Source organism: Phaenicophaeus curvirostris, chromosome 1 (assembly GCF_032191515.1).
Source record: "Phaenicophaeus curvirostris isolate KB17595 chromosome 1, BPBGC_Pcur_1.0, whole genome shotgun sequence".
Taxonomy (NCBI): domain Eukaryota; kingdom Metazoa; phylum Chordata; class Aves; order Cuculiformes; family Cuculidae; genus Phaenicophaeus; species Phaenicophaeus curvirostris.
Window position 1 is genome coordinate 3261868 of NC_091392.1, and position 14816 is coordinate 3276683.

Consider the following 14816-nt stretch of genomic DNA (forward strand, 5'->3'; position numbering starts at 1 on the left):
CGTGGACAGTTCAGCATCTCCATTTGCCTACAAGTGTCCAAAATAAAACATTCAGTGCCAGGTTCGGTTTCCAGAGGAGGAAATAAAAAATGGAATTTGGTTTGATTCAAACATTAAAAGCAAGTGGTTTGCGTCAGTGTGCCTTTGAACTCCATGTTCCTCTCCAGTAAAAGTTCTTGCCACTGCTAAGCACACGCTGGATTTATGGGATACCGGCCCAGCCCATCACTGATTTCAGGGAACAGTGTACTTCCTCTGTTCTGCAGTGTGGAGGGACAGGACAGGCTCCTCCAGCAGGAACAGGAACATTGCCTGCCCCCCAGACATAACACACCACAAGTTTCACAATTTCTGCACCACTCCGAGACCTCCACAAGTGTTCTTCCATTCTCAGAAGCAAGCGACGTTAGAATGAACGGATCTGAAACAAACACCCTTGTTAGCATATACTTTTTTATTAAGAAAAAAAAAATGAACAAAATACATTCTCTCCTTATGTACATTACATACAGCATAACTACATTTGTAGATATTCCTCATATCACTCATTCATTTATGTACAGCATGGGGTTTACATATTATCAACCCAGGAATTATCAAGGATGATTTATGCTAAGGAAGAAAATTACCACTCCAGGCCGAACAGAGATCATCCGTTTATCTGTAAAGAAAAGGGCAGGATGGGGAACCACCAGAATCCAAGAACAATGCCTGTAACCATCATGGGCTCAACACAGGACCAGTCAATACCCGACTGGCTTATTAAAACACGTGTGTATTTGACAGCATTCATCACCCAACAGATGCATTCCAGCCCAGGGCTGCCTGCACCTCTCGGTTCAGCTCTCCTGTGGTCAGTCGTTCAAGACAACAACTGCAGGACAGACACCAAAGGGAATTCAGACGGACACCAGAGCCTGCAGGATTGCTGTGGAGATGCAAACGCGTCACGTCGGATGCCAACACATGAAAAAGGGCCAAATTCTGGACAGGGAGGGAACACTCACAACTCCAACCACTATACAGAAAATAACCAGCTTTTGGGGACCACATAAGGGTGCAGAGGATGAGATAACGAACACTGAAGCTCCAGACGAACAAATCACCACACTGTGTAGTGCTACAATAAGAGCAGAGGCAACAGCTCAAAAGCAGCTTGAAGAAGCAACCCTAACCAGGTTAGGGTGTCCAGCCAGCCAGCTTAGCGGTGTTTAACCCCAGTCTACCAAGATCCTGCCTATGCTATCAATGCATCCAGGAAAGAAAGGTTGTTTCAGCAGTTTCAAAGTACAATATTCACAGGAGAAATGTTTATCAAGGCTTGACACTTCTAAAATGAGGCACCTTGCATCTCAGCATCGAAACATTACAAGATACACACAACCACCAGCTCAGGAGGACAAGAACCCTGCGTCCCATTAACTTATAACAAGCCAAGAGGTTAAATTTTCTGCCACTAGGCAAAGTGACCTGCAAGGTTTGGGGTCCTCCAAGACTCCCATGAACACATTTGTTTGTATAATTAAACTCTCTTCTCTTGCTTTTGGTCTCCCCAGCATCCCCTCATTTCCTGCTGCGGAGGAGGGTACGCTGCAACTCATAGCAGAAAATATCACTTTGGTAAATAGTAACAGCTACTAATAACTAGGGGGTTGTTTTCTTTTCCACTACCCAGCACAGCAGCTTCTGAAATGAAAAGTGTTCTGCACATAAAAACATCAACGGGAGGGAGACAGGGGAGGCAGGATAGGAATGATGAGGAAGAGATGAAGGAAATACTCAGCTTCCACTGCTAGTTTGCCTTACTTGCAGACAAGAGAGGAAAATAAGTCAGCAGCACAACAGTTCCCTCCATGGTTAAATAAAAGTTTTCTCCAGGATAGGAGTTCTCCGCACTGCTTGGGGAAGGAAATGGGGCTGTCATATTTGGAACAGTGTGTGTTACGGCAGGGTAAGAAGAGGCAGAAGGATCAGCTGATGTTCAGACTGGACAACTGCCAGTGAAATCAGTGACTTGCAACTGAGAAGGTTCAGGTTGATAAAAACGTTTTTCCTCTTAAGAGCTGAGGTTTTTGTCAAAGACTTCAAAATAAAAAGAAAACCACTTTTCACAGGCTGCAGCACTTCTGTTTAGTGAAACAGAAAGTAATTGATTGAATCCCTTGGGCAGCTGGTTACAAAGGCAGGATATTTATAGTTTATTTTCTCATCACAGGGGAGAAAAACCTGTCCATTGGTATTTGGGACATGGATAAGATCGCAACCACTGGAGCCACTGCTGCGGTCTAGCCTTCCCACCATCATACTAATTAAAAAGCAGTTCATCTCCCTTAGTCTCACTAACAGTTTTCATCAAGAAGCTCAAAATGCTTTTAGGCTTTAACAGTCTCTTTAAGACTGTCAGATCTGCCCTGATAGCTAATTCTTCTGCACAACCTCCAGTGCCTGCATAATTTTAAGCCCAGCTGGCTGCCTTGAAATTGCTACAGAGGGACTGGGGAGAAAAAAATTGTACCGGTGCTTCTGATATGCTAGGGGGTGGGGAGAGGGCCAAAGCTCAAGATGCAGCTCCAAGGGCTAGAAGATCCTGCTCTTAGATCACTTCAGTTTGAACAAGAGCCAGAGAATCCAGCTTGAATAGGAAAAAAAAAAAATCAGCTTTAAATAACAGACCTACTTGTTAAGTCTTCAAAATCCTCTCATGAAGACAGACCACATCTTAAACACACTCACATGAGCCACCACTACGTTATCCTCAGGGCTATTTCTCTTCTCATTCCCTCCATCCAGCTACACTGCAGAAAAAAACCGAACATCCCAACTACTGGCAGTTTGGCTCCACTGGTGAAAAATCTGGGATTACGAAAGCAGGTGGCAAATCTAGGACTATTATTCAAATGAATTTGAGAGGTGGTACAATCATCTTTGAAACAGCTACCACACGCCTGTTGCCATGCAAAATAAGTCCTGCTGAGAGAGGAGGGAAGGTTTATCACATCCCGGAATGCTGGGTCACGGAGGGGCACAAGTAAATAGGCGTGTGTGCTGCAGTTGTGTGCTGACAGCACACCCTGCTGCTGGAAATCCAGCTCCCACTTCCCCATCCTTAACCCTCAGAGGAACAGCCCCTGGAGAGGACAACATAGATCACATAGATCTGTTCCCGAGGCAGCAGTAAGGAGTTTTGTGAAGGAAGCAACTGGAATCTGACTATGTGACATGGAGAAATTGATGCCTGGATAATTACTACACAGCTCTAAGCTTCAGTTCTTCAGTATGGACTCCAATAAACTTCAGGAAGTCTGAAGGATTTAACAGTCAGACAGGGAAAAGAACAAGTCAGAATAAACGGGGGAACACCCAAGGGACTGTGCTTTGACCATCATGCTGGACAGTAGATACGCTAGTGATGGATTTTCCTTTCAGATTAGTAACACAACCAAAAATCTAACCTGGAAGAGTCAGTTTTGAGCCATTCATTCAACTTTTCCCAGCAATGAACTGCGATGCCACACTAGAGCTGAATAGAGTCGATTGATTTTTGCCAGCACTCAAATAATTCCAGTCTCCAGGTGTCAGCAAAAGCTGTGCTGACTTACAGCAAACAGCTGGAAGCCAAGACAAAATGTACCTTTGTCTGCACCAAGTACAAATTAAGACTTCGGGGTACTGAAGTGGTACACTGACAGCAGCTTAAGCATGTCTGTGGCTGTAGGTATTCAGAAGCAGAGTGCTGAATTTAGGTCACAGCAAGTACCTGGAGTTCACCACTACAAAATCAAGTCCAAATATATGAAAGCAAAGGAGATTGCAGCAATGTTACCTTTAGCATCTGTGTTTGGGGAAAATGCTGCCTGGCAGATGTCTACACCTAAGCCATACAAGCTGGGGTTATACACACCACTCGCAATCGTTACCTTCTTCAGAGGTTTATGTATATACCCAAAGCATGCATGGATAATTCAGAAATCCATGCAGCTCTTTGACTTCTGCCAGGAACGCCACAAGCATACCTGCTGGCATCAACTGCAACATTTTCTTGTGCTACTCTAAACCCACAACAAGCAAGTCAGTAACTGGCTTCCATTCTAAAACCATGTTTGGATCCACTGCCTACAGGTAAAAAAGCATCTGGAGTCAATTTATCCAAGTGCTGAGCCATGTGCTATTATAAGGGTTCCAGTACAATAAACCTACTTTTTCCACTTTCCACTCTTCAGTATAATAAAACAGGGATTTTGCGTATAAGTTATTACCACAGCTCGATTAATTTCCAGCATAACCTTTTCCAAGACAGGATATGATCAGCTCTACATCCCCACAGACACAATAATGGGCTTCTGACAGTACATTTACATTTCAACAAGATTTACAGCTTATAAACTATCCATCTATATCAAGAAGTCATAAAGTTGTTCTTAAACTCTCCCTTCATAAAATAAGACCCATCTCCAAATTACCACATGTACTTATTAAAATCAGCCAAGCTCAGTCAGAGCTTCAATAACCTTCCCCCTAATCAGAACAGCAATAATACTGATTTTTTTAACTGGGCCCACCTCTGTTTCTGTAATAACAATAGCTATGAAACAATACAACCACTTCCAAAGACGTACATGAATTGCTTTTACTGTCAGGACTTCACTTGACAATAGCCAGACATCCCTTAACTCTGAGCAAACCACAACTGATAAGCTAAAATCCAAAGCATACATCGGGACTCAAGGTTTCACAAGGCATTATTCCACTTCTAAAAACAAAGGTGCCGAATGGAAACATATCTGATAATCCTTCCCCAGGAGCACAGCATTACATCAACATAATCACAGCATTTACGGAGAGGTAGAAGCATTCAAGTTTAAGGTTCCACTAATCCATACTAAAGTTTTCAATCAATAAGCTCTACAAAAGTATTTCCTTCTCAATTCTGAAATACAGGAGGCAGCAAGAAAATTAATAGTATTAGCATTACAGGTACCTCCTGCATTTGGAATAAGCAGAATTAACACTAATCTTTCTTACAAATGAGTTTCAATTGTTTCTCTGAACACTGCTCTGAATTTATCACTCGTTGCTTGGAGCACTCACAAGTGCAAGCTTGCACAGCAGAGCAGGAGCGGTGGATGATACTGTGACAAAGAAAACTCCCTTCTACAAATTTGCACACATCAGAAAAATGATTCAGAAAGCAGCTGTTCCACAAAGCCGTGTGGAAAATTCTCTTCCAGAGTCATTATTCCGTTCTAGGAGTCTCTTCAGGAAGAAGAAACAGCAAATGGAGACCACGACGCTTGTGATTGGTGGTTAAAAGAAAACACAGATGAAGTTACCATAGTCCCTTACCATCAGCCCCATACCTCTGCAAAAAACCTGTTCTCCCCTAGACAGGGAGTCTAATTCATTTGCTCACTAATTCTTTGATCATTACATTTTCAGGCTAGGTTATTACCATCAGCAACCAAAAACTTTCAGCAATTTAATTCAACCCTGTTACTGCATCCTTACTCCAGTACAACCTTCATACAGGTATGTTTTAACTCTGTTATTTAGGAAACTTTCCCAATTTCACTCTAGTTTCCACTTCACAAAGCAAATACCTTAGAAAAACCTCTCCAATCATGGCTTCACAGACCGATTCTCTAAAATAAGAGCATGATTTTGCTTACTGATCTTCTGGTAGGAATCTCCAGCTTGACCCCTGAGCTACCACGTACCTGCATGCACACAGAGCCATCCTGGGCCAACAAAACCAAACCTCAGGTGTTTGTTTATGCAACTAAACTGCACATGAGAAGCTGTCTAGAGAAAGTGCAAACTAAACCTTGCAGAGACAAAATTCTCCTTCTTCATTATACTCTGGAAAACGAAGAGATGCTTAAGAATAAATACATCACAAAAATTACCCTTAAAAGAGCCAGAAGAGAAAAACTACAAATGATTTCAATAACCACTTTGCACCACTCTTCAGGTCCCTCCCGGATCAAGATTAATTAATGGGATCCTCAAAAAAAAAGGGTAAAGTGGCTGTAGTCTCCTCATTTTTAACGTCTAAGTAGGTCCTTCTGCCACACGAAAACATGTTGGGTTGCACTGTGAGAACAGTGCTTGCTTAGAGGAAGAATTTTGGGAGGACTCTTAAGGATTTCTGCCTCACGACTAGTATGAAGAGTTGTATAAGACAAAGAAATGCACTTAATTCTGCTTAATTCAAGTGACCAAAAAAATCAAACCTTAAGGGCTTTATTTCTCTAGGAAAATGTATCACTTGATAGGAACAAATTTGCATGAAGAATACTTTCATGTTTTCCAAAGAGATGATCTATTGAATAATACTGCAAGGGTTAACTATGCTGAAGGCCAGCGTCAATGAAGAACCAAACTCATGGAACTCAATAGAATTCTTTTTTAAAACAAGATAAATTTGGATTGAAGTCTTGATGTCTGTATTGAATTTATCCCACCCTGACTTCCTACAGCTTTAAAAACCATCCCAGAACCTTGTAACTTTGGCTTTGAAGACCCCAGTCATCACAAATGAGTCCCTATCCAACAAGTAACAACACTTTCTTTCACAATACCTTATTTATAAGTTAACATCTAATTTAGAGATCAACTACTGCAGTGCAAAGATTATGCAGGGTTAAATCCATGCACAAAATCAGCTCATCGTATAACGTAAAAGCAAATATAGTGCATTTTTCTCATCTAAGCTAAAAAGCCATCTCTGCTACAGACTGCGAGCACTAAGGGCAAGGTTTGAAGACTTCTCACGTACATCTTGTATATTTATAACATTGCATGCACTGCGCCGTGAAACACTTTCAGGTGCTGTTTTCACTTCAAGTGGGTCTCCCTTCTATTTGTACTGCAGTATTGCTGTAACGCTCCCATCTAACACTTGCCTGAAATACCACCAGTATCCTTAAAAAACTGCATGTAATTAAATACAAACTCTCCCTGTAACGGCTTGTCAATAACCAGCTTATTTTGAAAGGAAATTTATACTTCACTGCTCAGAATCTTAAATTAATTGGTAAATCAGGTAGCGTAGCATACACCAATGCAAAGAAATCATTTAATCCCAACTCCTAGCTTTAAGGACACAGAACTGGGAAAGATTACTGGCAAAGCCACAAGAAACGTTCACTTTGGATTAATCTCTCTGGCCACAGGGTGCCTCTGCTGCTCCACAAATACTCTGAAGCCAAGCAAACAGTTTCTGCTGGTTAATCACCAGCTGTAATCCATAAACTGTGCTCGTGCAAGCTGAAATCGATATGCTCAGGATAACAGTAGGTCAATACTTGCTCATCCTGAAGTGTTCTCATTAGCTGAGATTGTAAATCCTGCAGAAGCAACGTTCACCTCACTCAGACAAATCATTTACGCTCTGCTACCAAAAAACTGAGCCAGGCTGCCAGGCTTTGCATGCCCCCCTGACGCAGAGGACGAGTTTTGATAGAAGTTTCATAACACAAACCAAGCCTCACACAACACACTGCTCAGCACCACCGCCACTCACAAAGCTTTTGGCATCCCTAAACCTCCACTGCACGCTCGCTGGGGCTCCTCAGTCTGGTTTTGTCTTTTGGATTCAGCCTCACAAGTAGTCCTCGAAGGCCTAAGCATAAAAGTTTATGAAGACCTTGGCTGTTTAGAAAACTGTTACAAAACATGATTTATCATCTGACTGAAGTTGGAGAACGCACAGGCAACGAGACTGAGTGATAAGGGAGCACAACACTACTAAGATTTTAAGTTGTAGAAGGCCGCAGCATTTTGGCTGGTCGTATTAAAAGTGATAAGTTCAACCTCTGTGGAAACAAAGCTTCCATTGGAATATTCCCCGTGTACAGCACCACCCGTATCTACATTCGTACCACATAAGCTCTACTTGAACTAGTTAAAGTGTCAAAGGTAGCACACTGTAAAGCCTAGCAGTGACGTAAAACTTTCCATGTCACTGGAAAAATGAAATGCAATGTTTCAAAGAAACAATTGAATCAGATATCGTTTACTGCGCTATGTACAGAGTGGATTCTTCTACAGCCATGCGATCTGCCATCCACTGAAGTATACGATGTCGAAACAGTCTCAAGTTACAGGTTACTTGAAAACACTGTATTTGTATAGTCCTCCCTGAAGACAAAGCAAAGCCCAGCCTCTCACACACATTGTTCTTTCTAAGTGATTAAACACTAGTGTGAGGTTTTAAATTTATTTCTAACGTACCAGGACTACAGAAGTCACACAAAGAATATGATAAAGAGGCAATACAATGTAATCAAAGCAAGCAGACGCTCGAGCCCTGAAAAAGACACTTCACTAACTCTTTATTTCAAGAGTCCAAATCATCTTTGCACACACAAGACTTCCATCAAGTTCAACAGGAGTTGTGCAGCCACAGTGGGTGCAGCCCGGATACCCTACTGGCACGAACATTTCTGAACATAAAGCTTTGTATCTCATATAAATATTTACATCTGCCAGTTTGTACTGGATGCTCACCGTCACCAAATGTGACAAGTTTCTAATGCTGGGTACAAGTATTCTTTGTTCCACCTTAGTGCAGCGCCAGGCCCTTACCTTGTTTATAAAGAAGGCTTTCAGCGAGGAAGAATATATTTTATATATATATATGTATATAATATATATGCATCAGCTTGCTTTCTAAGAGATTTATGCTGAAAAGGCCTCCCTCACATTCAGATCTAGGTCTAAAATGCATTTAAAAGGGAATGAGCTGCACTACATAGGAAGGAGACAAGCTGTTTGGAGCAATCCTCTTTACATTTACACATTGACAAATGCACGCAAAAGCATTAGGTGCATGTAAACGAAGACAATCTGCTTCAGAAATCCTACACCCAACCCCCAGGTCAGGTAGCTGAGGCTGGGTGTGCATGTTGTGGAAGACCCAGTTCTGCCAGACTCCACGAGGACCCGCACGGTTTCTCCTCGCAAGAGCACAGCAGTGAGAACAGAACAAACCCTGAAAAGGGTCCTGTGCAGACAAGGAATGCACTCCCATTTTCCAGTAGTTTCTCTGAGGTTCCCATTTGCCTGCAAGGTCAAAGTGGAAAGCTCCAAAGAATGGAATACAGCCATTTAGGTATTCATGTTTTAACTGGATATCAGATGGAATTAGACACTACTGTCAGCCCAGTTCTGGGAGGAGGAGACAGATAATTCATAACACGTGCTCCCCTTCACATGACACACCGTGATTACAAGACTCAAGACACATTACTATTACCTCAATGCATGCCAGTGTCCTGCTGCCAAGTTATTGAGCTGCTGAGGATGGAGTTGCAGGATAAAGCAATATATCGTGACTAGTTACAAATGAGCAAAGAACAACCTTTCCCCCCTCCCTCCCCCTTTCTCCCAAAACCCAAAATAAAACCCATCATCTTTAATTCCAGACAACCCACAAATCTCAATTTTCCCCTACAGCAAAAGTGATCACAGCATGATTGGGTTTTACTTTTTTTTCTTTCCCCCACCTTTTCATCTTACATCTGCTAACTCAAAATCCAAAGTCAGAAAAAATATATATATTTAAGTCAGTTACAGTTTATTAACCTACTCCAAGGGAAAAGCTTCAGGGATTCACCATACAAGTATAAAACCCCTTGCAAACACCTAGGGGTTACTATATTACTTCATCCCAGCAGTCAATCAATGCAGTAAAAAAATTAAAATACTGAAAATGGATGCTTTTTCCCTCTTTCACATGTCCAGCGATTGCTCCGTTACAGCGTGATGAGGTCCACCAGGTTGCCTTTAGGAGGGGTCATGCTGTCTGGAAAGAAGTTGACTAGCGTATCAAAGAGCTGAGTTCTCTGCGCGTAAGTGTGGTCAACATCTGAAAACCCTGGAGGAGGAAGAAAAGGGGGAAGTAAGTCAGTGCTCACTGCTTATAATGCTCAGTTGAGCTCTGGAATACACCAGTCGTTCGTTTCGGACACATGTTAGCTATATGCTACTTCTGCCTCAACTAACAGGGCTGCTGGCTCTCCATCCCACTGCTGTGTGCACACACACAGACAGCGCATCACCCCAGGAGGCAACGCTGCAATCAAAATGCCATAAAAAGTAATAAGCAAACAACTGTCAAGCTCATTGACAATCCTGAAGAAAGGGGGGAAGCAAGAATCCTCAGGGGACCACTTTGCTGTCCCAGAAAACAAAATCTGTGCAGCTATTTTTATTTGGTGCCTCATTTCTTCTGTCCTCAGGGTTTCCTCATTATCTTCACTACTGTCTTAACCAGAGCTGGTACTTGTAGCACTTGCAGTTTTTCTGGTTGTGCTGATGGTAGGAGTCTCAAGTCAGACCTGCTGTTTTAATCACAGGACTTGTAGGGAGGACCCAGGCTGCATCTTGGCACAAGCGTGTTTGGCAAACCAGTTTTGTGAAGTGCTGCCTCCCAGCAGGGGAGGGTTTAGTCTCCAGCAGAAGCATTGTTTATCCAAATCCCCATACTTTAGCCATCAACAGCAAGAACAATAGAGCGGGCATACAACGATTTCCTCTGCTTCGTATTAATTCCATCACTGGTATCTCAAAGGAATGCTTTTTAATTCAGTGAACTCACTCTTCAGTTCATCAAAGCCAACCAAGTTAATCAAATCAAGGAAGGCTTGGGCTTTTTGTTTTCTTTTAGAAGCATCACTTGATGTATGTATCCTCCTATCTGTAAAGTCAACCTCTGAATAAAGTACTGCAGTCAAGACCTAACTCTTCTTTCAGAACACTTCAAACTAGGGAAAAAAAAACCCTCAATTTTCTGAAACTTGTTGGTTTTTTTTTTTCTCCTTTAAAAAGTTCACCTTAGAACATCAACGAGATAATGCCCTCCAACCCGCACAAGCTCAGCAGAGCTCCCGTATCCAGCACGGCAGATAACGCAGTGGGTTTTTTTCTTCTCTTGGTTCCTCAGACTGTGAATTATGTGCTCAACAAAAACTGAGGTCATGCACGCTCCAAGCAAGAGCACGGTAACTTGAGGACAACACATCATTACAAGAATGTAAGTTATGCCTACAGCCTTCCTATAGCTTGCCCAGGATTAATCTCTCAACTGTTTAAAAAGAGTTAACTGGACAGAACAGTGAAACAAATTATGGCTTTGGCTCAGACCTCCTGTTTCCAGCCCTCCACGCCACTGTTTTCTTCGCTTTTGACATGCTGCCCAAAGAACTAGTTCTGCAAAGAACAGAGCGAACCAAACTACTCCAGGAATTGCAGTTATCACAGCAAACAGAGCCGTAGCTATGCTGTGAGATTCCAAAGTGACATGACAGGAGGTGCTTTATTCTGACCAAAGCTTCTGTTTATTTGGGTAACGGTGAAGCATCAGATGTAATAAGAGACACAAAATGATCCCAGGAGGCATGGGTTTAAAACCGCTTGTGACGGATGTTTTAAATACAGGCTCGAGGCATTGGACACTGGTCATTATAAATAATCTCTCAAATGTCTATGTAGTGGCCTTTGTCATATTCAAACTGAAAAAGGAATCATAGAAACCATAACACTAGATATAAAAACCAGTAAAAACTAACAGTAATGATTGGTAGGAACATACTTAGTACAGTTCTTCTGATGCACAATACTCACCAAGAGTGGTGAAATCCGAGCCAGACTTAAATAATGCTGAAGCAAGAAGCTGAAACTGCAGAAGAGACGAAGGGACAAAAAAAGAAAATAACAAACATTATTAACTGCACAGGAGAAAATGCAAGAGATTCATAGAAGTCCAAGGGGCTTTAGAGTTGCTGGCTTTTCTTTGTACAATCCTTACAATTACTGAGCCGTACATATGAATAACAGCAGAAATTTCAAATGAACAATACAATTCATCACCTCAGCAGAGCAAGTCAAGTGTTTTTTCTTAGAATTGGAGCAGTGTTAACACAATGAAAACTACTTGACTGGGAGCTCTAAAACCTACTTTTTGACAGTGCAGAAGGAAGGCAGAGCCTCTTCCACACAACGTTCCCAGTCATACAGTCTCAGCAAGCAGGGATTAGATGGCATGAAAACAGGGTAACTGCTACAGCACAGCATGAACTTCTTAGCAGAGAAGGCTTTAAATGGCAACAACCTTTCAGAACTGCCAGAGAAGTTCATATCACAAGTTGAAGGCAATGTCTTTTCGACTTAAAAACGTTCTTTGCTTCGGAACATCAGAATCATGAGTAGATCTTACAGAATCATGAGTATCTTACTGATAGACAGCGAACACACCCTCTTCCTCTGCCCTGGCTGCTGCTTTCCATTACTCACGTTGTTGCAAAGCTTAGTGCTTTGTCATGTTTCCTTAAAGAATTAAGATCCCTTATAGGCTTGTGATCTTTTCTCTCCTGTCTGTGTGTCTCTACAGCATGCAAATAAGTTCAGGGGGAAGGAGTGGAAAGAACAGCCAGGAATTGCATATCCATCAGTTCACTCCAATTGCAAAAAAAAATGGGATCACAGACAATTGGGAGGCATCTAGGAGTGGAGAAGATGACTAGCAGCGAATGTGGATTTGGCAACATCAAGTTGTATCACATCAATCTGATTTCTTCTACCACAAGGCAGCAGGGCCTATGTATGGGACTTGGCAACATACACTGTCCATTTTGACTTTCATAGGACTCCGGATGCTTTTATAGGATATTTAAGGCAAATTATTGAGGCATCACCTAGATTAAGCTAACAGGGAGTGGCAAATACATCAAATAAATTTACTGTAGACAGCCATCAATGATTTGACATCAAAACAGAACCATGAATCAGCAGCGATTAGTCTATGCCCCAGGGTCAGCATCATTCTGGGCTTTCAGCAATAACCTGCTTGACAGAACAGGACACGTTCGCTGAGTCCTCAGACCTTACAGAACGCTCAGACTGCCAGCGTGGTAGCAAACAGGCTTCAGGCTGTTCTTCCATTTCATCCAGCTTATAATGATGGATCAAGACGCAGTACATTAAGGCCAAGTGCAAACCAACATGAACAGGAAAATCAGCTATAGCAAACAGGTTGGGGAATACAGGTTCTGTGAAAACGTGTTTAAGAGTTAGAATAGATCAGTATCACCTTATTGCAAAAATGACAAACCCATAGAAAAAGCATGAAAAAGAGTAGGATCTGCAAATAAATCAAGTACTCCTGCTGTTATCAAGGCCTGTAAGTCTCATCTACGGTAAGGTAACCAATTTTGGATGCCCTGCATCAGTTAACAATATCAGAGGAAAGCACTAGGAAAAAAAATCAAGTGATCTGAAAATCAAGCTCTATAAAGGGAATTCAAAGGAGTCAGAATGGCAGAGTCTCTACAGAGAAAGTGGGAGGGACCGCACAGAGAAGGCCACTACAAAAAAATAAATCTACAATTAAGTACAAGAAGACACAAAAACACTTCAGCAAGACCAGTTTCAACAAGACATTGTTACCCAAGGGGATAAGGAGAATGCATTTTGCACCTCACTCACCTCCTTTGTTTACTACAAACACCCTGATCTCGGAGAGAATACACTTGGTATCTTCTACAAACACCCTAATTTCTGCCCAGAGATGGAGACACCTGATATCTTCTACAAACATCCTAATATCTGCCCAGGGATGTAGACACTTAGTCTTAAGGAAACAATGAACTCAGCAGTTAATAGACTCAAGGTTAAAAACGTGTGAAGAAACAAAGAAAGGGATATCAGATATAGAGAATTCATGATTGTTTAAGGATTACCTGAAGGACATCCACATCCTAGCTAAGGATGTGGAAAGGAAATAAGCAATTCTGTGTTAAAGCAGAATTGTGTAACCTAACGAATATCTGTATTAGATAGGTATAATGACTGTATTAGCCAGCTGGGATTCTGAGCATCGGTTTTGCATAAATAAGTCTTTGGGGTCTTCAATAGGTCACACCTATCACCCTGTGCAGAATAAAAGCCACACCTCCTCTCTAAACAAAATACGTTGTTTTGGGAGTTTCCTTTCATTCATTTCTGCTAACAACATCAAGAAAAAACAGTCTAAATTAAGGACCAGAGTGCGCTGGAATAAGTGTGCATCTTCTGGGGAGGCTGTCACATAAAGGCCATCACCCTGGCACTGAGGGTATGGAAGAACAGGTTAGAAAGGTGCAGGACTGACAAACTGCAGAACAGGGGCAAGAGGTTGATTAAGTACCCTCTTGAGTGTGAGGTCTGGTTAGATCGAATCAAAAGGGATTGCAATGCTACACACGTATTTCACTGCTAGTGTTAGATTGGAAGAGTTGCTTGGCTCCAAATCAGCAACGTACTTAAACAGATGCCCAGCATAAATAGCTTCTAAAGTTCCGATGAAACCAGTGGTTAAATCTGTGCTGCTTCTGATAGCAAATGCCACGTCCTGGCCATCTTTCCTTTCTACACAATTGCCTTACAGGCCTCCTGCCAACCGCCTGGTAGCACATGAAGCCGGTTATGCTGGGACAAAGCAGATGCCACATGCTTCAAGGGGTTCCCTTGCCTCCCCCAGCAACACCAGCAGCCACCCTGCTGTAAACAGAAAACAAGCCACACTTGAGTCTCAGGATGCCCAACTAAGACTGCAGAAGCAGGTTCCAGCCAGTAACACGGTGAACAGAGACCAAAAATGCATTGAAAGCATTGAAAGAACCCTCTGCCAAGCATTCCAGCCTCATGTGCACCATGCATGATGGATTTTCATGGCTACAAGTTTCTTTGCAGCTTTATGCAAAGGAGCATCTTGTCTTGTTCTTCACTGATGACACTGCACTTTGGTTAACCTTGAGGTTTGTTGTTTGTTTTGAAAT

The 14816-nt window shown here is 42.2% G+C and overlaps 1 protein-coding gene across 3 annotated transcripts in view; it reads right to left on the reverse strand.

Moving 5' to 3' along the window:
• Positions 1 to 9542: 9542 nt before the first annotated feature.
• MKLN1 (muskelin 1) overlaps positions 9543 to 14816 on the reverse strand; it is a 110659-nt gene continuing 105385 nt past the window's right edge. For all 3 annotated transcript variants that reach the window (XM_069862253.1, XM_069862325.1, XM_069862397.1), the window contains 2 exons: positions 11626 to 11680; positions 9543 to 9877 (listed from right to left, as the gene is read on the reverse strand). In XM_069862253.1, coding sequence (XP_069718354.1) covers positions 9756 to 9877; positions 11626 to 11680 — 177 coding nt within the window. In that variant the 3' untranslated portion in view covers positions 9543 to 9755. The remainder of the gene's footprint in view (positions 9878 to 11625; positions 11681 to 14816) is intronic.